The sequence below is a fragment of the Salvia miltiorrhiza genome, chromosome 2 (assembly GCF_028751815.1).
Source record: "Salvia miltiorrhiza cultivar Shanhuang (shh) chromosome 2, IMPLAD_Smil_shh, whole genome shotgun sequence".
Classification (NCBI taxonomy): domain Eukaryota; kingdom Viridiplantae; phylum Streptophyta; class Magnoliopsida; order Lamiales; family Lamiaceae; genus Salvia; species Salvia miltiorrhiza.
This window is the reverse complement of record NC_080388.1, coordinates 59123716-59147689: the sequence shown is the minus strand read 5'-3', so window position 1 is coordinate 59147689 and position 23974 is coordinate 59123716. Positions and strand designations below refer to the sequence as shown.

At 34.6% G+C, this 23974-nt stretch overlaps 3 protein-coding genes across 4 annotated transcripts; 2 read left to right on the top strand and 1 right to left on the bottom strand.

Moving 5' to 3' along the window:
• Nucleotides 1–5600: 5600 nt before the first annotated feature.
• Nucleotides 5601–7542, top strand: LOC131010708 (60S ribosomal protein L15-like). Its single transcript, XM_057938373.1, has 4 exons — nt 5601–5746; nt 5837–6003; nt 6817–7014; nt 7147–7542. Exons 1-4 carry the CDS (start codon nt 5743–5745, stop codon nt 7390–7392), a joined length of 615 nt encoding a protein of 204 aa, XP_057794356.1. The 5' UTR covers nt 5601–5742; the 3' UTR covers nt 7393–7542.
• Nucleotides 7543–13697: 6155 nt separating this feature from the next.
• On the top strand, nt 13698–17298 carry LOC131010682 (protein NPGR1). Its single transcript, XM_057938340.1, is given in 6 exon segments — nt 13698–14455; nt 14531–14792; nt 15167–15714; nt 15716–16378; nt 16458–16605; nt 16869–17298. Coding segments are annotated over 6 exon segments (2133 nt in total). The 5' UTR covers nt 13698–14254; the 3' UTR covers nt 17180–17298.
• A 21-nt stretch (nt 17299–17319) lies between these two features.
• LOC131010716 (uncharacterized) lies at nt 17320–20089 on the bottom strand. 2 transcript variants are annotated; one of them, XM_057938384.1, is made up of 4 exons: nt 19721–20089; nt 18054–18159; nt 17771–17821; nt 17320–17525 (listed from the first exon to the last, which is right to left on the bottom strand). In XM_057938384.1, the coding sequence occupies exons 1-3, from the start codon at nt 19828–19830 to the stop codon at nt 17807–17809; spliced, it is 231 nt and encodes a 76-aa protein (XP_057794367.1). In that variant the 5' UTR covers nt 19831–20089; the 3' UTR covers nt 17320–17525; nt 17771–17806. The 2 variants fall into 2 exon arrangements, with proteins under 2 accessions (XP_057794367.1, XP_057794366.1); XM_057938383.1 differs by having other exon boundaries at nt 17320–17821; nt 19721–19983.
• Between the last annotated feature and the right edge of the window lie 3885 nt (nt 20090–23974).

The following is a 23974-nucleotide window of genomic DNA, read 5'->3' as shown; positions in this document are numbered from 1 at the left end:
CGGGAGACGAAGGGGTTTTGTGCTACACATACAAAACCCAAAGGTCTCCTCTACCACAATTCCAATTACAACTCTCAAAATTCAATCTTCTCCGCCGCTGCTTCTCTGTGTACGAAAAAATCGAGAGTTAATCGTGAGCCAAGAAAGCTTGCAATAAATGGCGGAAGACGACAACGATGGTTCAGTGTAAGTGTTTTCAAATGAGAAATTTTTCATTGTTATCTTCGTCTGAGTTGTCTTGAGCACCATGATTCTTTTCTTTTTTTCAGTATCGCTTTCGAGGGATTTTGGTTCAACTATGGGGGGTATTGGGAGAAAAATGAATGTTGGTGTTATGAAGAGGTGAACACTGATTTCGTGGAGGGAGAAAGTGTTGATTCAATGACCTTTGAAAAAATAGTTGCCAAATATGCAGAACTAGGCTTCCCAAATCCTAAATGCTATTATGTGCAACACTGTGATGAGACTTATGAAAATGGACTTTATGTTGTTTATGATGAAGAATCGGCTAGGAGAGTATTAAATGTAGCTTTTATATGTTGTTGGGACAAGGTTTATTTTTACATAGACGATGAGAGGCTTCCTTTTCCTTCGGAATTGGTTAGTCGAGTCCGAGGGTTACTAGATGAAGAAGAAATTGAGAAGCTTGAAAGATTACAAGCAAAGGGGGAGAGTGGAAAGATGAAGAGAATTGAGGGAGAGTGTAGAGATGGTGATGGGGCTGCTGGAATTCATATACAGGGTAGTGCTGGTGATAAAGCTGCTGGATTTGAGGGAGAGGGTAGAGATGGTGATAAGGATTGGGGAATTCAGATGGAGGGTATTGATGGCGATAAAGCTGCTGGAATTGAGGGAGAGGGTAGAGATGGTGAGGGTGCAAAGGTTCATGAAGAGGGTGCAACTTTTGAGTGGGAAGCAGAGGACAACATGGACCTTGAAGGAGAAGAAGACAAGAATGAGGATGATGGGGAAGATGACGAAGATGATTACACATATTTTGTGCATGGTGAAGATTCAGATGGGGATGAAGAGTATGATGAGCAGGATCTTGAACATGAGATCAACCCAAGCTTCGAGCTTGGGCAGACTTTTGCATCTGCAAAGGATGCAAGGGAGGCAGTGAATCTATATGCCATACAGAATGGATATAAGATTCAGTTTGTGAAGAACGAGAAGACTAAGTTGAGAGCTATTTGTCTTAATGCCAAGAATTGCCCTTTTCTGTTCTACTGCTCGAAAATCAGTGCTGATGGAGGCATGGCTGTGAAGACCTTGGTTTTAGAGCATGATTGTTACCAACAAAGGGAGGTGCCAAGTATGACCCAAACTTTCTTGGCAAACCATTTCAAAGAGAGACTTTACAAAGATCCAAAGTTCTCTGCCAAGCAGATTCAGGAAGAAGTCAACTTATTTCAAGCTTCATGTATCCCTGTTCAAATGCAAAAGAGCAAGGAAGATTATTTTAACAGAGCTCAATGGGAGCCATATCAACGAATTCAGCTTGAGGCTTACATTGACATCCTGAAGGAGACTAATCCTGGATCTTTGTGTGAGTTGCAGTTGTCAAAAGATGGTGAAGCCGAGGGTAAGAGAGTTTTCAGAAGATTGTTCGTGATGTTGGATGCTTGCAGGAGAAACTGGTTGGCAGGATGTAGGCCTATAATTTGCCTCGATGGCTGCCACTTGAAGAACATTAGTGGTGGTGTCTTACTCACAGCAGTGGGTAAGGATGCAAACGAGCAAATTATGCCACTAGCTTGGGCAATGGTCAGCAAGGAAAACAAGGTGCACTGGACATGGTTTATGTAGTGGTTGAAGAGTGAACTAGAACTTGGAGAAGGCGACAGGGTAACTATAATTTCTGACATGCAAAAGGTACACGACTGCTACATCTTACTTAACTGCATTTGATATATTATTTCATACTAATCTATGATTATTCACTGATTTTTTATAGGGTCTCATAAATGCTGTGGAAACCACACTCCCGAATGCAGAGCATAGATGGTGTGCTCGACACATTTATGCCAATTGGTCGAAGAACTGGAGAGGTCCAGAATTGAAGAAACAATTTTGGATTTGTGCATGGAGTACTTATGAAGAGGACTTCAAACAAAACTTGACAAAGATTGGTGACATAAAGAAGAAAGCTGCTGAGGAACTTTTGAAGTATCCTCCACATACATGGTACAGAGCATATCAGGATTTCAGGTCAAGTACACATATGGTTGACAACAATATTTCTGAATCTTTTAATTCCAGTTTGCTAGAAGCTAGGAGTAAGCCTATCATAAACATGTTAGAGGATATACGGATGATGGTGATGAATCAGTTTAAGGAGAGAAAGATGAGTTCTGCCTCGTGGAAGTGTGATTGTTCCCCGGCTGCCATGAAGGTGTTCCAGGCAGCTAGGGAGGATTCGATGAGCTGCATTGTCTTATGGAATGGTGATAATGGCTACGAAGTTGGGGAGGGCTTGGACAACACACTGTGCTTCTAGATAAAATGCAGTGTACATGCAGGGCTTGGGGATTGTGTGGCATACCATGCCAACATGCTATTGCGGCTATGTATCATTTGAAGATAGAGCCGGAGAGTAAGATAGCATACTGGTATCATAAGGAAACCTACGCGCGCAGTTATGCCCATGCAATTCAGCCTGTTCCAGGAGTAAAATTCTACAAGATGGAAGGCCATGCCCCCGTTGAGCCCCCAAAAGTTGAAACAAAAATAGGTAGGCCTAAGAAGCATAGAGTGAGAGCTACAAATGAGGTAAGGCAGAAGGCACACAAGCTTTCAAGGATTGGACAAGTGCAACTTTGTAGCATTTGTAAATCCAATGGCCACAAGAAAAATGCTTGCCCAAATGCTTCAAAACAGGCACCTCTGTTTGGGAGATTATAAAACTTGATCCATAATAGTAATTAACTCCTGTTTTTACTAATTTTTGTAGGTTTCAAGCTCTCAACCTTCTACATCAACAGTTGCGAATAAAGGGAAAGCTGGATTGGGAGTTTATGTTAACCTTCAAACTAGCAGAACAACCATAAATGTAAGATATTGCTCAGATTTCATATTGTATAAGTTTGGAAACAATATTAACTTATTTCAATATAAAATGCAGCCTGGAATGCATGGTGAGAGAGTTGTGTCTCACGGTGATGTATCAACTCAAGAGAGCTCGGATCCACCGATAAGATATCCTATTCCAAATGAGAGAGAATGCAAGAGGAAGTACAATGACATCAAATTCAAAGATTCTAGAGTACAGATGGGGCCGAGCAATCTTCCATTTAAGGCACCCGGATTGAAGTGGAAAGAATCCGATAGTGTGACTACAAGCCAGTTGGTTGATGAGGCTGTTGCAAAGAGAACAAGACTCTCAAAAAGCAAATCATCACAAAGTTCAAGCATTTCTAATGTCTAGTAATTAGAATGGAACTTTGGATTTGATTTGCTTTACTCCAAATGTGCTCTGTTTCTGAATTATGTAGTTTTGCATTTCGAACTTTAGTTTTGATTTTGGGTTAAGATGTTGTTATGGTCGAAGCATGTTTATGGTGTTATGGTGATTTTGGAACTTTGGCATAATATTTGGTTTGTAATGTAAGGATGATTTTAAATCTGCCTTCTCAGTCTATATATTGTGTTTAAGAAGACATTTTTTTCAAGAAAGACATTGTGTTTTTTGTCATTGCCATGCATATTAGGATCCATCATAGTTAGAAACACAAAGGCTTAATAAAAGTGAAAGCAAAAGAGTTGTATATAATTGATTGAGAAGAGAGGTTTTAAACATAACACCATTGATGCAATACATTTCTAAAGGACAAAGAAAATTACAAAAAACAATAACCAATTGAAGATCAACATTGAATAAGCCACGAAAGTCTTCTTCCTCCACTGATCACACACGTTCTTCATCTTATGCAGGGCATAGTTCAACTCAGCTTTTTCGACATCAAAATCACAACCTCTTGCTTCAAGCTTCCTCACCATTTTTCTACATTCCTTCAAATCATTTATCACAAATCTAGCTCGTTCACCCATGGGCTCGTCATGCCACACAAAAAAACCACAATTCTTCGACTGAAAAGCAAAAAATTTACACACTCAAAAACGATTTCAGAAATTTCGAATTGATAAGAGATGAAAATATACCTTCCAATTTCGACACCCATAAAACCTACGGCCAGGGTTATAAGTTGTCCATGAAGTCATTATAGGTGCCCTCAACCTCGATCCATCAATTCTGCAGTTGCAGAAACGTGGAGTTGCTTCAATATCCGCGTCTACCATTGTTCTTCCAGAGGAATTGCTCGACCCACAAAAAGAATTGGAACTCATAATGCTTCAATGATCGCGTATCCCTTTTGCAATTTTGAATTGAAACCCCAAATTAATTTACAGATTTTCGCTCCCCAAATGATGTGAAATAGAAATTGAAAAAACTAGGGTTCATCGATTTTGAGTGAGGGCTTAACCTCCCCTCAGTTTGTTTTTAAAACCGTTGAAATGGAGCCCACTTGTATTAAAAAAAAAAAAAATTAACTCACAGACGGCGTTTGGGGCCGTTAAAACGTGGGGGGGGGGATTTGTTTAGGTAGTAAACAGCGCTTACCCTGAGTATAGGGTCCTATATGCGATAGGGGCCTACTTAACCCTTAATTTATTTAATAACGAACCTAGAAAATTCTAGAGAAATTATTGATTTTAATGACATGGAATGTTTGGGTCAAGCCTGAAACTTGAGAGGCTATATTTTTTCAGTGGTTGGGGTTCGATGGATTGGGCTTAAGAATCTCACGAAATTCGTCTTGGGTGGGTTACTTGGTTCTTATTTCTTATCTTATACTCCCTCCGTCCACAAAGTATTGCCCCATTTACTGTTCGGCACAGGTTTTAAGAAAGCTGATAAAGTGGTTGTGAGTGAAATATAAGGGTAGTTGACTAAAGTGATAAAGTAGTTGACTAAAGTGTTAAAGGTGTTGTGTGGTGGGTCCACTAATAATAAAGTGTAATAAAGTAGAATATAAAAATGAAATAAGTTGTTGTATGGTGGGTCCATTAGTGGCAATTGATGGTAAATAAATGAAAGAAAAAAGGGTGTAATGGTACAAAAAGCAGAGTAGGGCATTACTTTGTGGACAAGGAAAAATGGGTAAGTAGGGCAATATTTCGTGGACGGAGGGAGTACTCTATTTTCAATTTATAGTGAAATTTTATCATATGCTCGTAGATTTTTTTTTAATATATTTTCTCATAAATCTATGTGTTTGTTTCATTGTTCTTCATATCTACTTGTTAAGCTACTTTCCCTTGATTTGCAGACTTGATCTTAACTAGAATAGTCTCTTCATCTATTACCGAATTAAATACTTCAATTTTAATAATTATTGATGACATCCGAGATATTTTAATAAGGTAATGCTCCCTCCACCCTTAAAATATTAAATGAGCATTTGTGAATGAAAAAGATATTCCATTTATTGTGAGTGAAGCACCGCACACTAGCCATTACTAATTTACTATCAATTGTGCCCTAGGAAAAATAAAAAATTATCAATCTATTTAACTGCACACAAACTGTTGGGCCCAAACAAAAATCAATTTTACAATATTAGCCCATATTGGCCCACTATAAAGGCCCAAGTAACTGATCTAAAACCCTAGCTCTCTCCCATATGCCATATAATCTCTCGCGCTTCTCTCCCCATCTCTCAGAGTGCAGCGGCGACAACCATGGGTGGGTGTTTTCCCCCGCCGCACCGCCGCCGGAACCAAATTCCATTTCCCGACTGTTGTTAGCCTGACAGCTTCGTTTCGCATTCTGCAGGTGCTTACACGTATGTGTCGGAGCTATGGAAGAAGAAGCAATCCGATGTGATGCGGTTCCTGCTTAGGGTTCGATGCTGGGAGTATCGCCAGCTTCCTGCTGTTGTACGCGTCACTCGCCCGACCCGCCCCGACAAGGCCCGCCGCCTCGGCTACAAGGCCAAGCAGGTACATTTTTGCTCTCAACCGTGACAATCATTTTCGCTGACTGTTTGAAGTTGAGAAAGTCGTGCTTTTGATTCATGGATTAGGTTCATAAATTGATCGTTGTGTTGTTTATTGCCTTATTTGGGGAAAAGAACTTAGAAAATGTTATTGAATGATTAAATTAGGCTCGTTGTATGATTTTTGGTGAAAATTGTTGCTCCTGGTTACATTAATTGTTTATACAATTTCGGTTTGTGCGTTAATATGTTTAGATTATTGGTGTACAGTTTGGCTAGTTTTATTATGTTATTTGGTTGTGTAATGATCTGATCTTCTACTAAATGAATTTAAAAAATAGAAAGTTATCTTAGTGTGTGCATTTTCTTTGTATTTAACTTCATTAATTGTATTTTTAATGTTGATGTATTGAAATGTAAGATGTGCAAGTGAAATTCAGTCTATTGTGGTATAATATGTCCCAAAGCATTTTAAGTGTTAAAATGTTTTATTTTTTATATTTTTACTCATCTCGATTTTATTCAAGTTGATGTCGGTTGTGATAATTTTTGGTGTTTTTTTTATAACAAACTATGCATTTTTCTGATCAATGAAGAAATTTGATTGTTTTAACATTTCCCTGATATGAGGTCTTATACGTATGTAAATGTGCTTTTAATAAGAACAAAGAATATTAAACTTGTGAAACAGATTTATTCACATATTGGTTATTCACACTTCACAATGACTCACAGATTGATTCATTTATTTGCATAATGTTATATGCCCCTCTCATTTTTATGTTTTTGTGATTGATCAATGGCTGTTCTCTCATAGGGATATGTGATTTACCGAGTTCGTATCAGAAGAGGTGGAAGGAAGAGGCCAGTCTCCAAGGGTATTGTGTATGGCAAGCCCACCAACCAGGGAGTTACCCAGCTTAAGTTCCAACGCAGCAAGAGATCAGTTGCTGAAGAACGTGCTGGCCGGAAACTAGGTGGTCTGAGAGTTCTGAGTTCTTACTGGATCAATGAGGTTTGCATTTACATTTCCTCACCTTTTGAGCATAGTATTTTTCTATTTTGGGTATCATTTAGATTGTCATAATGTAGCCCATGGACTTGTAAACTATTCTTGTAAGTCACTGAGTCTTTCCTGTCATTGCAGGACTCAACCTACAAGTACTTTGAAGTAATATTGATCGACCCAGCTCATACTACAATCCGCAACGACCCAAGGATCAACTGGATTTGCAACCCAGTCCACAAACATAGAGAGCTTCGGGGACTCACCTCTGCTGGAAAGAAGTACAGGGGTCTCCGAGGCAGGGGTCACTTGCACCATAAGGCACGTCCTTCCAGGAGGGCCACATGGAAGAGAAACCAGACCCTATCCCTCCGCCGTTACCGCTGATCTTGAAGCCCTTTTTGTTCAGAGTTCCCGTCTAGAAACAATCTGTTGAACATGCCTTGGTTGTTGATTTCAAGACATCAAATTTTGCATTTTAAACATATATCTATCGACAGTTTAAGCCATAAATTTGGTGGTTTATTTGATTTTGCAGCTCTTGGTCGTGATTATGTTATGATTTAGCTGTTTTATCAATAGTTTTTGAAAATTGATGTTATCAAAACTTTTGTGATTATGTCCGTCTTCATTGGACTTTCATCTGCTACTTTTGAGTGTATTCTGTTTCTATTACGAATACGGCCTCAGAAATTTTACTGAAGACGACAACCTTTTCAATTTAATCTTTTGCCAGAATGATTTGTATATTACTCCTATTATGTTTGTTCTTCGGTGTATACTTTAAGTTTATTTATATTTATTTTCTAAGCGTACTGTAATATTCTCAATTTTAATTGTTTATGCGAATTACTTTTTTTAAAGTTTCTCGTAAAATATTAAATGGGACTGAATTTGAGGATCTTTTGTAACAAGCTTTGATTTAATATGAATTGTATATTATATTTCTAAAATTTATTTTTTTGAAAAAAAAAATGGAGGCTTAGTGTCAAATTAATGGCACTAGGCGTTTCTCCTCTACAGTGTAAATGTTCGAGTGTTTCAAGTTGAAAATTGGAAATTTAAAGTTGGAGTTTATGAGCGGCGGTCGAAGGCTTGTTTAACTGAGTTTCCATTGTTTAGATGTTGGTTCATGGGCTCTCTTTTGGGCTTGGGCCTAATCCGAGAAAACCTTTATCGATTATTAATTTAATCAAGAGAAAGTGTGTTGTGCAGCTTGTGCTTGTGCAGAAGAGATCATCTTTTCTTAGTTCTTGTTATTGTTTTAATTTGATTAATACTCGCTTCGTCCCACGAATCTTGACACGTATTTTTTTTGGACCGTCACACGAATCTTGACACATTTCCAAATAAAGTAATACTCCCTCCGTCCCACCATTTTAGTCCCTTATTCCATTTTGAGATGTCCCAAAAAGATAGTCCACTTTTCTAATTAATACTATATAAAAATATTATTTTTACTAAATTAACCTTATTTAATGCTTCACTTAAATGTGAAAAGGATGTGTGAAAATAATAATTATTACATTCTCTCTTCTACTTTATCACTTTTATACCTTATTAACTATACACTTAAAACATTAATCTACAACTTTTTAATTTTCGTGCTGAAACCAAACGTGTCAAGATCCATGGGACAGAGGGAATATTAATCGTTTATCTTGTGTGGAGAATCATTCCAGTCTTTGTTCTTTTTACTCTAATAAAATCGCTCGAATCACCAACTTTAGAAAAAAATTCCTTCCAATCCACCCAATTCATTACTTTGCTAATTAGTAAGTTGGAGTAGTTTTTGGGTCACAGTAATAAATTAATACTGGCTAACTTATAAAAATTAATTAGTTGGCCCAAGGTAGTGAACATTAATATCCTCAAACAATGTGAATACAAATATGTTGGTGACTACACAAATAAAAAGAAACAAAATTATAGAATTATTATGGGATTATGGCAAAAAACTACACGAATTTTGAAAAAAATTTACAATTTTCACCTAAACTTTAAATCAAGCCAAAAAATACATGAATTTATACTTTTGTTGTAATTTTTATCTAAATTTGACTTTCAATTAAATTAGAGCTTAATTGACAGCCGAAATTAAGTCAAATATATTAATTTTTACATTCTTATACTTTTGAGCTTCTAAATACTCCTCATTATTATAAGTTAGACTAACATTAGGTGAATTTTCGACTGCTAATTAAGCTCTAATTTTATCGTAAGTCAAACTCAAGTGAAAATTGCAACAAAAATATAAATTCATGTATTTTTTTTAACTTAATTGAAAGTTCATATGAAAATTATAATTTTTTTCAAAATCCGTGTATTTTTTTTACCATAACCCCACTCATTATCAGTCTAACTACACAAATAGAAACGAGTCTGACTTTACCTTAAATATATAGCTCTTGTTATTTTGATATGTCCTCGTTCACGATTTATCTATTCTTAAAGAAATTTTTAACTAAATTATATTTAAATAACTTTCTGCTCCAAGAAAAAAGAAAAAAAACAAAAGAACTTTGCATTTCCTCTGTAACTGTGCTGTAAATAAATTAATTTAAAGCAAATTGGACCACACCTTGAAGAAACTATACGAAATATGGAACTTAATTGGAGTATATTTTTCTTCACATGTTTGAATTTGGAACTGTATGTTCTTGAGCGCCGTGCCTGCTTTTTGCTACAGTGTGAAATGGACCATTGGACAAATAATATTTTGAATTATAGAATGCTGATTAGTTAAAGGGATAATGGTATCCCCATTAATATTATGCAAATCTCTCAAAGAAGAGACAATTAAATACTAATTTTGTGTGTATTGGCCCAATAATAAGTGATTAATGTATAAGGCCTGAGATTTTAGATTTGAGTCCTATCATCGTACAATCTTCTTTAATTTTTTTAATTTACTCGTGCAATTTTTATAAAAAAAATATTAATTTATATGCTCGAGGTCCAAGAGTTTTATTATTATCAATTAAATTAACTTATTAAGTACCATAATTAGTTTTCATATATTAATCTATCTTTAATTAAATCTCCATGAAAAAGTAATGTCATTTTAATTAGTTGCTATGAGCTATTTAGGCTTGATCTATTATTTTGAAATCGAATACATACCAACACTTTTTATATCGAATTTGTCGCATAAAATTTGTAAGGTTACTATTTCTTCCTTAATAAGATGTTACAAATAAAAGGTGATAAACGTCTTCTCATTGACGGGTAAAGTTTAATTGAGAAGCTCAAATGTGTTGAGAAGTGAGAAGGAATTTACAAGTTAGTACATTTTGATGAACTTTACTGTAAATTCTTATGAACTTGCGGTTGATCTGGGGTTCAATTCTTGGCTGTAGCATATTTTTTAACAAATTAAATATATTTGTGGGTTCGTCAGTTACATTGAAAAGTTCATTAATCTCATTTACAGCTTCTCATTAGAATTGAACCCTATATATATATATATATATAGGGGAAGGCTAAAATAAGAACGCTTCTTAAAATATAAATTAGGAACCATTTTCAGCCCTTAGATCATCAAGATCTACAGTTGATTCATCACCTTGTTGGATAAATTCCTGGTCCTGAGTTCGAATCCCAAAGATAGCAAAAAATTATTTTTCGCAATTCATGCCTTTATACAGTTTATTCATGCGTGTTATACATAAAATTCATGCATTTTTGCTGGTTCGTAATTCTTAAAATAAGGGTGGTTTATTGAATAACCGCCCCATATATATATATATATAGGAAGAGGTTCTAATAAAAACCTCTGTTAAAATGAGAACTAGGAACCCAATCTTAACCTTTTAAATATTAGATCTAATGGTTAGGATTTAGTCAACAAAAGAAACTGTGCATCTATTATATTTTACTGTGCAATTAAAAAATATGCAATTTATGCAATTGAAACCAACAATGCAAAATACTCAAGCAAATCGAAATTGTGCATCTATGCAATTGAAATTGTGCATCTATGCAATTGAAATTGTGCATTTGTAGTTTAATTTCAGCCCTCTATTTTATTTAAATCAATGGCTTTAAATTGGTTCCTAGTTTTCATCTTAAGAGGGGTTTCTATATTAACCCTACCCTATATATATATATATATATATATAGGGTTAAGTTGCACAGAAAAGTGTAAATGAGTAGAGAATGAAGAACCATTGAACATATCAATAATTTTATTGAACGTTTGAACTGCTTAGTAAATCATGAATACGTTTAACACAAATTATCATTGAACGTTAACGAACGAACTGTTAGATTAGATAGGACCAACGCATGAAATTTGGTCTCTGTTATTTGAATATATATAGCTCTCCATTGAACTTTCTCATTAATATAAAAACCCCTCTTAAGATGAAAACTAGGAACCAATTTAAAGCCATTGATTTAAATAAAATAGAGGGTTGAGATTAAACTACAGATGCACAATTTCGATTGCATAGATGCACAATTTCAATTGCATAGATGCACAATTTCGATTTGCTTGAGTATTTTGCATTGTTGGTTTCAATTGCATAAATTGCATATTTTTTAAGTGCACAGTAAAATATAATAGATGCACAGTTTCTTTTGTTGACTAAATCCTAACCATTAGATCTAATATTTAAAAGGTCAAGATTAGGTTCCTAGTTCTCATTTTAACAGAGGTTTTTATTAGAACCTCTTCCTATATATATATATATATATATATATATATATATATATATATATATATATATATAATCGTGTCTAAGATCTCACTAAAAATAGGAGGTCTCATTGGAGCGCTCCCATATATATATATATATATATATATATAATACTAGTTATTAAGCTAATGGAAATTATTTTTTTAGAGATAAATTGTTTATTATAGCATCAGGAGATTTTCTCCATATGCTCGTTTACTATGATCGATCAATGATTTATTACATGATTACTAACTTTATATGAAAAATAGAGCCGTGAATTTATTAATTAGATATTATAACTAATTTCCACAAATCCATGCACCATTATGCAAGTCTCCAAGAGAATCTTTGAACATATGCTTAACTAACTAAATCACCTTTTAACATACAGATTTAGTAGAATTTGGGAAGAAGTATTTAAAGAAACAATAAATCAATGCAGCCACATTGTGGCCACCCACAATTTAATTTAATAGAGAAAATTTTATTTTATTTATTTGTATTTTAAAATAAAAATAGAATTTAATTATTTTATTGTATTCTCTACATTATAGTTATTTTTTTATAATTTTTTTTGCAACTTTTATTTTTAATTTATTTTAATGTGTTTTCGTGTCCACCTTTATGTGCGGGATGGTTTAGATTTTCCTATTCTCTTGTATGCTATTGCGTGGCTTATTAGTGGTTTAATCAATTTCAATTATTATGTTGATTTATATTATGCTTTTTTTGGTGTTTGATTTATATTATGTTCATTTACTTAATTTTACATGTTTCCTTTTGAGTAATCACTTTACACAACTTTAATATATTTGATTAATTGTTTAAGAAATCACAACATTTATTTTATTAAAGTTGTAAATTGGAAACAAGTTTTAAATTTATGCAATAGGCATAATATATTTTTTAATTTTTTTTCAAATAAGGCATAATTGATTTCGATTGTACTGTTTCTAGTAGGATTGTAAATGAATAAAATAATTTTGATTTAATTCGGTATTCGATTCGAATTTTTGATATTCAAATATGAAATTTTATGATTGAAATATAAATATAAATATTCTTTTTATTCGATTAGATAATAAATATGGTTCAAAACTATGATATTTAATTTGGTATTAAAAAATATTCGATTACAAAGGATTATACTGAGAATACTAAATGTGTGTTTTTGTTTAACTTTCACCTCTTTAAACAGAACTATACTGTGTGCAGTGGATAGAAAAAATAATAATTTCAACGGAGAAAATAATATTTTTCCATTATGGATAATAAATTAATTAGATCGATAATGTGTGTGCCCACCAACAACGTGATAGTACATTATCACTCGTCATTCGTCAACTACTCGTAATTATGGTGATAAATGTATTCAATGTTTACGGATTATGTTTTAAGATTCATTCAATCTGATTTCATTTTAAAATCTCACAGATCACCCAAAAGTCAAAAATCCTCTAATGAAATAAAAACCATTCAATTCCACTTTATTTGAGAATTCCCAATTTAATCATTTGAAATTTTGAATCCAACCCAAGACTAATTATAAACTTCTATATGTCTTGTTACAGGCTGTAGCCCAAGTGTCCCAATAGCCAATAGGCCAATACCTTTAACTTCTTTTTATAATAAGTGATCAGGATTAATTTCATATCATATTTATTCATTTTCTGGTTTACAATTTATGTAATTTACAATATCAATCAAAATTAGTAAAACTAAAATTAATGTAATTATCGAAAAAGTACACGTGAACAAATCATTCCTTAGGATGAACACATCATAACCAAGTTGTAAACAACACATCGAGTTTTGCTTTTGATCAATTACAATTGGATATTTCAAAACTATCGATTTTGATCAATTCTAGTGCGTTTGATTTTTTTTATTTTTTATTTTTTCTATCAAATCGATCGATGCTTACCCTAATCATGCTCGCACTTTAAAGATCGTTGTTGCAACTTTTGCACCTTTACAAATAGTCCATGTATTTAAAGCAAAAACGGATAGAAGGGGCAGTATTATTAGAAATAATGAGTTGCAAGGTCAATTTAAAATAAGTTTGGAGAAGACATCAAGATTTGAGAAAACCTCAAAAAACAAAAAATGAAGAGATTTGTGAGTAATAGAGAGAATCTTAAGACAGCAGGTGCCTAGTGTGGAACAACCCACCACTGCAAAAGCCTCTCTGTATTGTCACTCAAAACTACCCATAACTCTTACTACCAAACAAAAACATTGTCTTTTGCAACAACGATATTTCAAAGCCTCCCATCAAACTCAACCCCAGATCTCCAAGACCAAAATCCCATTTTCAAATTGTCTTGCTTTTCACACCCACGTCGCTTTACCGATGAATCTAACACAAAATGTGAGAAAGTTTTGATTTTTTCTCCGCTTGCTCCTTTTTTTTCAAAATTTCAGCCTACTTTTGTTTGCTTTACAATGGATTTCTTGAATCTTTCTTCATTACCTAGCTTTTTCTCATGAGAATTGGTGAAAAGAAATAAGAGAAAGGCGAGAAGTGGGATTTGTTAGCTTTGCTTCTCTGGGGCAAAATATCAAACATGTTGTGCGCGTGTTCCGGAGAGCAATTCAAGCTCGAAGAGGCAATCCCGCAGTCTCCTGAATCACTGGCCACGAGGGATTTTTCTGCCAGTGGCATCTCATCGAGAACTGGAAATGGTGATTGGGAATCCAAGCTCGAAGATGCTCAAGTTGATGAAGCCGAGTCCACGTTGAAGGAGGCACTTTCTCTGAATTACGAGGTACACACCATCACCTCTCTTGAAAAAAATCGCTTCAAATATGTCACGTTTGAGTGAGAATTTGGTGGATTTTAGGAAGCTAGAGCGTTGCTGGGAAGACTTGAATACCAAAGAGGCAATTTTGATGCTGCCCTTCAAGTTTTTCAAGGGATTGATATCAGGCTGCTATCCCCTAGAATGTCCAAGGCCATTACTGAGAGAACTCGACCACGAAAATCACGGTCTTCCAGAGGCAGAAGTGTGCTGACTGGTGTAATGTCGCTGCATTCAGTCAGCCTACTTCTTGAAGCAATGCTGCTCAAAGCTAATTCTCTAGCTGAGCTGGGGCGTGTTAAAGGTATTCATCACTTCTCTTTCATCTCTAAATTGGTTTTTTTTCGGGTTGATGAACTCGATTGAAATCTCTAGGTTAGCTTGGCATGTGATGTGGTGTTGTTGGAGCTCTTCTAGAGTTGTATTAGTTTGAATAAGATTCTTGATGAGTAGATAGATTCTGCACTTCTTTTTTTGGTGTCTAGATTGTATTTTTTCGGGTATCATTAGTCTTAATCGTTTATCTGCAGTCATGAATTTGATCAGAATCACTAGATTAGCCTGACATTTGATGTGTGTTATTGGAAGTCTTGGAAAGTTGGATTAGATTGTTTAAGATTCTTGATGAGTAAAGAGATTTTTCACTTCTAATATGTTTGTTTCTCGTTACGAATGTAGAAGCCGCGAGGGAGTGCAAGATTATCTTGGACACGGTCGAATCAGCTCTTCCTCACGGTATATATGGTGAGGTGAATGGAGATAGTAAATTGCTGGAGATGTTTCACAGAGCACTCGAATTGCTTCCCAAGCTATGGTTACAAGCAGGGTCTCTAGACGAGGCGATTGCTGCATATCGGAGGGCGCTGCTGAGGCCATGGAATCTAGATCCTCAAAGACTGGCGAAAGTGCAGAAGGACCTAGCAGCCACATTGCTCTACGGAGGTGTCGAGGCAAGCATTCCTTCCGAGTTTAAACCTATCGGAGCCACATTCCCTGACAGCAGCATGGAGGAGTCGATTCTTCTGTTGTTTATACTGATGCAGAAGGTTGTTTACGGTGAAATCGAGTGGGATCCTGAGATTATGGATCATTTAACTTTCGCACTCGCAATGTGTGGAGAATTCGAGTCTTTGGCAGATCACGTGGAGCAAGTTCTGCCTGGGATATACAATCGAGCTGAGAGGTGGTACTTTCTCGCTCTCTGCTACAGTGCTGCTGGTCAGAATCAGGACAGCGCTGAATCTTCTAAAGAAAGTGTCTGGATTGTCGGAGAATAACCATAAGCCTCATCTAGCATCATTCTTGCTCGGATCGAAGGTCTGTGCTCTAGATCCAGCCGAGTCTTTGGAAGGGGTGAACTTTGCGCGCAGAGTAATTGATGCCTCGATAAACCAAAACGAGCATATGCTAGGCCAAGCTCATAAGTTTCTCGGCATCTGCTATGGGAATGCTGCGATGATATCCATGTCGGATTCTGAAAGAGTCGCTCTACATAAAGACTCGGTTAACTCCCTAAACCTTACATTATGCGCTGGGATCAAAGATCCGGAGATCAGCTTCCAGCTCGGGCTAGAAAACGCGGTCCAGCGAAACTTGGCTTCAGCTTTCAACCAAGCCATGACATACTCAAAAACGAGTGCGGGAAGCTCAGCGAGAGGCTGGAAGCTTTTGGCGCGCATTGCATCAGCCGAGCAGAGGCTGGTGGATGCAGAAGCCGTCGTTGATCTTGCATTGGATGAAACAGAGGGCATCGAACAGCTCGAGCTTCTTAGGTTAAAAGCCCTCGTTCAGATCGCTCAAGAGCAACCGAAACAGGCTATAGAAAGCTATAGGATCTTGCTAGCTCTGATTCGGGGACAAGGTGAAAATCCTGAAAAAAGCGCGAATGAGGTGTGCATACACTGTCGAAACTTGAACCAACATTTCCTGCGATAACGATGTGTTTATTGTTGGCGTTGTTTCTTGGCAGGTGGAAGCTGAGAGGAGTCTCGAGTTAGATGCGTGGTTAGATTTAGCTCGACTTTATTCGAACCACGAGCTATGGTTGGATGCGGATATCTGCATTCGGAAGGCCAAGGCGAAGAAATTCTACTCCGCTCGTGGCTGGCACGAAAGAGGTCGATAAGCTCTTCCGTAACTTGGCATATTTTTCTTTACGGGCAAATATCGTATTCTAACCTGACCTTTAGGATCGTTTTCAAAACTATCCCGACCTTTACAAGATCACCTACGACATTACAAACACCACCGATCCGCTGTTATTTTTTATCTTATTTTGTAAAGGTAGGGACATTTTTGAAAATTGGCGGGAAAGGTCAGGTTAGAATTTCTGATTGCTTCGTGCAATGCTGTGCTTATTTTTTCCTCCAACGCTAAGCAGGGAGGCTTTTCGAAGCCAAACAACAATATCGAGATGCGATCGCGGCGTTCGCGGTTTCTTTGTCGATAGTACCGGATTACGTCCCGAGTATAGTTTCTACCGCTAGAATACTGTTGAAGATGAGTGATCGCTCGCTCCACATTGCGAAAAGTTTCCTAATGAGCGCGTTACGGTTGGAGCCCACGAGCCACGAGGCGTGGTCCAGCCTCGGGCACGTCTACAAGATGGAAGGATCGGTGCAGCAAGCAGCGGACGCGTTCCAAGCGGCGCATGAGCTCGAGCTCTCTGCCCCTGTCCAAAGCTTTGTATGACACCACACATTCATTTGTTCCATAAAAATTGAATGCTAATTTTGGTCATAAAAGAAGCAATTCTTTCATTGCCTTGTTTTGATGGTACGGTGAAATAAAATGATGTCAATAGGTGTGAATTTGGCTTGCAATATTCGTAGTTTCCTTCGAAGAAAAGTGAGAGCCATCTTTATATAATATACCAACACAAGTTACAGAGCAATTAGTTGAGACATCGAGCATAATACAACGAGAAATTATTCAGTTTATCCACACTTCTATACAGAGACTTACATTTTTAAGAATAAAAAGATGCCTCCACATTGATAGATAGATGAACTTTGTCAAGCCATATATGTTCATAAATCTGCATGAAGAAAAAAAAAAAACAGAGCAGTTACATTCTATCCGTTGTGGAGGCGATATAATAGGCTAAAGAAACACATAATCGATTCGCGCCTCAGCATCTTCACCATGCAGAAAAGGGCAAAAAGAAAAAACAGCAAATAGGAAAAAGAAGCCTTAGGAGCACCATGGTATAATCGGTTATGGTCTATTGTACTAAAGAAATTGAGAGGAAATATGGTCGACAAAAGCAACTCGTATACTCACTTGGTATGCTTGAAGGTCTAGCAATGAAGTGTAACCTCATCCCATTTGCCACTGCAGTCATAGTATGAACCAAAAATCAGCAACTTGAAGCATCATAATCGGAACACAATTAAATGAAGCGCATGAAGTAGAGAATCCGAGCACAATGAGAATACTACGCTGCAACTTGGACCATTCAAATCACAAGTAAAAAGAAATAGAAAAATAAGATGAAATTTTGTCATAGTAACGAGGCTTCAATACTCTGCACGATGCAAAAAATTATGCAGTAGGAGAATAATACCTTAAGAACTGGTTCACCTTTGTTGGTGTTTGCGTTTTGTTTTGCAACAGCCGCTAGCTGTGCTTTTGCAGCTCTTCCTGCTGCGGATTGCTCAAATTGCTCTTGCCTACAATATTGCAGTTGTCATGGCATATTACACAATATTTGAACATAATACCTTAAGTATTAAACATTCTAACAGTCTCACATACTGGCACAAGAATATTTATCAAATTTTTCGGAAGCTGTCATGAGAGTGTATAAGAAAATGATCCTTCTAAGTCAACTTTGCTAGAGGAATCATCGAGGGGATGACGATTGTCAACACTTGAAAGATCCTTTGACTTGAATATAAACAAATTCTCGACATGAAGAGTTGTCCGGTGCCTCTACTTCTGCTTCTAGTACATTATGTTTGGATGCATCCCCCTCTCGAGGGCTAAATTACCGAAAGGCCAACAATGCCGGTTATCCCTTTTTGCATTGGGTCAAACACATCCATCATGTCATTTGACCAAATTCTTACATTAAGATCCTCTTAAAACCGTTGTACGACAATATCAGATACGGACTCTGTTCGAGTGACATAATCATTACACATTACTGTCCTCATTAGTCTTGTGGCCACTAGCATCTCATAAGCATTTATTTATCATTCCATAAGGCACCCTTGCGAGAAAAGTTACTTAATTGTGAGGGGCACTGAAGCTTCTCATAATAAACCTACAGATCCTCACACAAAGAGGCAACTAAACAATACAGTTTCCTGAAATGGTAATTACTCAAAAACATATTCTCAGTTACTAGATTTGTGACATCACACAAGGTTACATGAACCCACTCTCTGATAAATTGGTTTCAACACGGTTTTGAGTTCACATTGCTATGCATGTCATCGTCACAGGCATGTACAAGTACTCTCCCATACTGATATTGAGCAGAGGGCTTTAATCATCTTTACTTATACTACTTTGCTAAAAAAATTATCAAGAAAAAAGATCAAATATAGTAAGAAAACCGTTTGAAATTAGCAAGAACAAGACGAAGACATCATTTTTCAAAATGGGTTTGATCATTGATGAAGTCTTTGTAGTAGGAATAATATGATTTTCTATTGAGCAGACATACAATATTTCAAATTCTCTCTCTTTTTTATATGCCCATTGATCCATGACACAAATCAATGGAAATGCAGGCACCACATATAAGCGGTTGTTCGACTAGTTTCGATTTTACGACCTCCCTAGTCTTGTCTATTTCCCTTTCACAACAGCTCACGCATAGCTCACATTAAACAAGTTATTAATTTGAAGAAGCATATGAAACTTGTAGCAAGGTGCACCAATGAACTATTACAAGAAAGAAAAAAACTTCATAAATCAGGCTAAATACTACCAAGAATAGCGATCAAATTAAACAAATGCATATAAAGGAATTGAGTAAAAAATAAATAAATAAGCCCAATTAATAAAAATCAAACCTTGTCTAACTCGGTTATACTAACTTTTGGGGAAAAATTGCAATTCTTAATCAACTACGGCTAAAAGATTCTTTCTTAATTCTTGCGATCACAGTCCGAGATAAGTGTACATTGCTCTAATCAAGAACTTTCCTAGACAACCAATAACGGCCCCAATCCAAATGCAAAGCACACACATATAAACTCAAACAAAGGAAAAGAAGGAAACCTTTTCTGGGCAGCTTCGGCGGCTTTGGCGCGGGCTTCTTCGGAGGCCAAACGCTCCTCTTCTCGTTGGCGCTGCTTGCTTCCGCCATCGAAACAAGCGAAGCAACCCATCTCACAATTCTCCTCTCTCTGTTAATTTCTTGATTGACTTAATCTAATTTTGTGAGTTCTAAGGTAAAAATGGGTTTCAGTCACGACACGAGATTGTAGATTCGGACATTCTCACTTATCAAATACCAAAGTCTGACTTAGAATTAATCGTTTAATTTTTACGTAAAACAATTAATTGTTTTAGTTCTTTTTACTAGTCGTTTTATATTTTTAATTAGTGCAAATAAATACTTATTCAAATAATATGGGGACATTGCTTGGTGAATGCTAAAAGCGTTAAAGCCGTATCTATCTAACAAGTAACATACACAGATTCTGAAAATAGATTACTCGAGAGAGTGTCTCTTTAACATAATTTCTTTAACATAATTTATTTTAAAAAACTCGTCATTTTTCTATTTCAAGAATGTGTGTATATATATATATATATTTTTTTTGATCGGGCAAAGTCATGTTAGATGTTAGTAGTTAGTTCTTATCTCTCCATTCACCAAATTCACCTTATATCTCCAATCTCCAATTCGCTCCCAAGAGGGATCGAACCCGGGTCACTTCACTTAAGTGAGGACCTGGTGGCCAGTGGGCTAAGCCCCCTGGTTAGAATGTGTGTATATAATTACTAAGTATAATGTTTATCCAATAAAAAGGATAAAATATTAATATTAGCTCTATCTTAAATCAAATAGAACACTGAATATTCATCAATTTTTTCTTAAAACTCGTATTAATCGAATAGAACACTAAAACAATAAACAATACTAACATTTAAATAAGATGACCAATCTCGAAAATTAAATTATGTCATTCAATCAATATAAAGTATCTACGAATGTCCCTTAGGAATCGGGGATTACTTAGTGATAAAATAGATATTTCTAAAATTAAATATCTCAATTTTGAATTCAATTAACTTTTTTTTATAAGTATGAGTTTATCATATTTACTTTTATTAAGTATGGCTAGACCATGAATTCCTATTTCTTCGATCGGAGACCAAAGGGCTTCTTCTTGAACAAAAAGTTATTCAACTCTTGTGTCCCATGCCTTTGAAGATTCTCTTTTATTTCATTAGATATACTTTTATTTTTTCATTACTTTCTTGTAAAATTGTTACATATATTTTCTGCAGTATGTAAAAGTTCTAAAGTTATTTTCACATTGAGAACAACTCACAGTCACAATTTGATCAAATATGTATTGAACAATATGTTATTGTGCAATAACTCACAAACTAATGAAAGATCACCGTTTGAATAAAATGTTGATAGAAAAAATGGGTGCGCTTAACAATGAACAAGACTATCCATATTTTATTATACTTATGTAGCCATCCAACCACCCATTGTTTTATTCCTTTGTTGTTAGTAATAAAAATATTTATCAACGTAATGGGTGATTCAATTTCTTATTTGCAAATATTTAATGGTGTCAATCAACTTTTTTCCAGTTTCAATATAAGAAACTGACCAACAATAATGCATATTCTATATTAAATATTTTATCTCTTATTAAATATTATAAGCAGGGTTAGTTGGGCTAATGACAACTCAATATACATAAACTTTCCTCGCTCATTTCATCACTTCGAATCCATCCTTCGATTAAGCATTTGTCGTCATAAGATAAACACAAATTAATACACCAAAATTTCACCTCAACCACTACCAAAAATGGGTTCAAATTTCAATATGGGTTCGCTTTTCGATTGACCGATCTTTTATCTAAATTATAATCCATCCACGATATCGTTTCACTTTATGGATAACACAAATTTTAAGAAAATAACAGTATTTAATATTATTATAAGTGGAATTGGGATCTCATTATTATTATGAGTGGAGTTTTATGGACCCTACTGTTATAAATGAAAGTGAAAATAATATTGTAAACGAACCAAAATAGCAAAAATGAAAATGATATCGTGGACGGAGAAAGTAGTATTTATTTTTTAAGGGTTAATTATGCCCAAACTTTTCTTTTATATAATATTCTTAATGTTTATTTTTTATTTAAAAATTCTCAAATTCAACATTTTTTTGAAAGAATCTGCTGCACAAAATTCACCAGCAGAGTAATGAGTCACCTTGCTAAATTTTTATGTGGAATGATGTCATTTTATTAGGTGAGTTGAAAAAAAAATTCCACCTAATAATCTAGCGTGATGACTCATTAATTTGTCGCCAAATTTTGTATAGCGATACATTTTTTAAAAATGATAAAAATCTAGGGGTTTTGAATATAAAACCAAATTTAGAGATATTTTCTGAAAGATATTAAAAATAGGGATATAATACATGGTTAAACTTTTAAAAAATCAAATCTATTATAAAATGAAATCAGTGTAGCCTGTCTCAACTAAAGCACTTTGAAGGAGCCCAAAATAATAATAATAATAATAATAATAATAATAATAATAATAATAATAATAATATTATTATTATTATTATTATTATTATTATTATTATTATTATTATTAATTAGGTTTTGACCTAATTGAAATTTAATGCAGGAAAATGACGGGAAGTGAAGTATATTTAAGATTTTTTAAAAAGAAAAAATATTGAATATTAAAGCTTCGGTTGATTTAGTTTGAATCAAAATTTTTGAACTGAAATTTGAACCGAATTGAATAAATATTAACTTTTACAGATATTAATCGAATCTAAATCGAAAATACTAAAATTCGAACTGAACCAATCAAAATCATATTGTAAATGACATCTTTTCTCAAGTTGGGGGAGAAGGAATCGAAGATCAAATTTCGATACTTATACTCTTTTAGAGGTAAAAAAAGAAGAAAAGAAAAAAGAAAAGAAAAAAAAGGACATTTTAAATAAAAGACTTACAAAGTCCACGTAAAAATTAGTTTTCCGACCCATTTCATCAAAAGCTGCCTGAGTGCCTGGGCCAAATTAAGCTTAATAGGCCAATACATTTTAGGGCCCATGTAAACTATAGCTATTTAAACATATTCTCATTTCCTTTTCCATTCGTTTTTTCTGAATTTGATATTTATATTACTTCAAATTTATAAACATTAATTTTCATTTCCTTTTCAGAAATTTAAATATATTAAAATCCAGAACTAGACATCATCATTGTGCAGAATGCAGATATCATATTTGACTATTAATTTTAAATCATATATCGTCAGTTCAACTTCGTCCATTATACAATATACCAATGTTCACGATTAATATTCTAGATAAATATATAATATATATTTAATTAAACTTACATTTTTAATAAATTGATAAATGTTACACACACACACACACACACACACACATATATATATATGTATATATATATATATTGAATTAAACTTACCTTTCTTATATATTGAACTCAACTAACCTTTACAATAAATTGATAAACATTACATATATAAATATATAATATTGAATTCAATATATATATATATATATATATATGATTTCTTTAATAAAATAACAAAAAAGTTATTTAAAATCTATACTATATCTTAAAATCTAGGTGGCAACTGTCAAGCAAAGAGGATAATTATCCACATTTTATAGCGTCACATAAATTGGATTTGTTGTCATTTGTCAATTATAGCTTACGTCTATCCGACAACTCTACATTAATTGACTTTAATTATCCTTTGCTGATTTCTAATCTACCATTTCCATTTATTAAACGTGCTACCTGGTCCCATTTTATGGCGTAATTTGTTTGAATTTCTTATTAATTGTGAATTCAGTTGTTATAATTGTATTTTGATTTGTCTTTGTAAATTTTATAAGTAAATAAAATCCAAAAAAGACTAAGACCAACTCCCTAATTTCCACTAGTTTTTTTTTTTTTTTTTGGAGAATATTTCCACTAGGTTTGATTTGTTCGACTTTTGTTTTATTTATATTTATTTAGTTTTTGAATTGTCGTCGAATATATATACGACGTGGAATGAAATATATATGAACGTGAAATGCATGAAAAAGTAATGACACCAGTATAGATTAACATGGAATCCGGATAAACTATAATCTAAATTATAGAGCTTTAGATTCATATGAAAATATGAAACTATATCTTATTTTCTAAATGAAAGACATTTAGATAACTTTTTTCCGAGACGCGTTTAAGTTTTAAAATACTTAATGCCTATTTTAACATTTTAAGA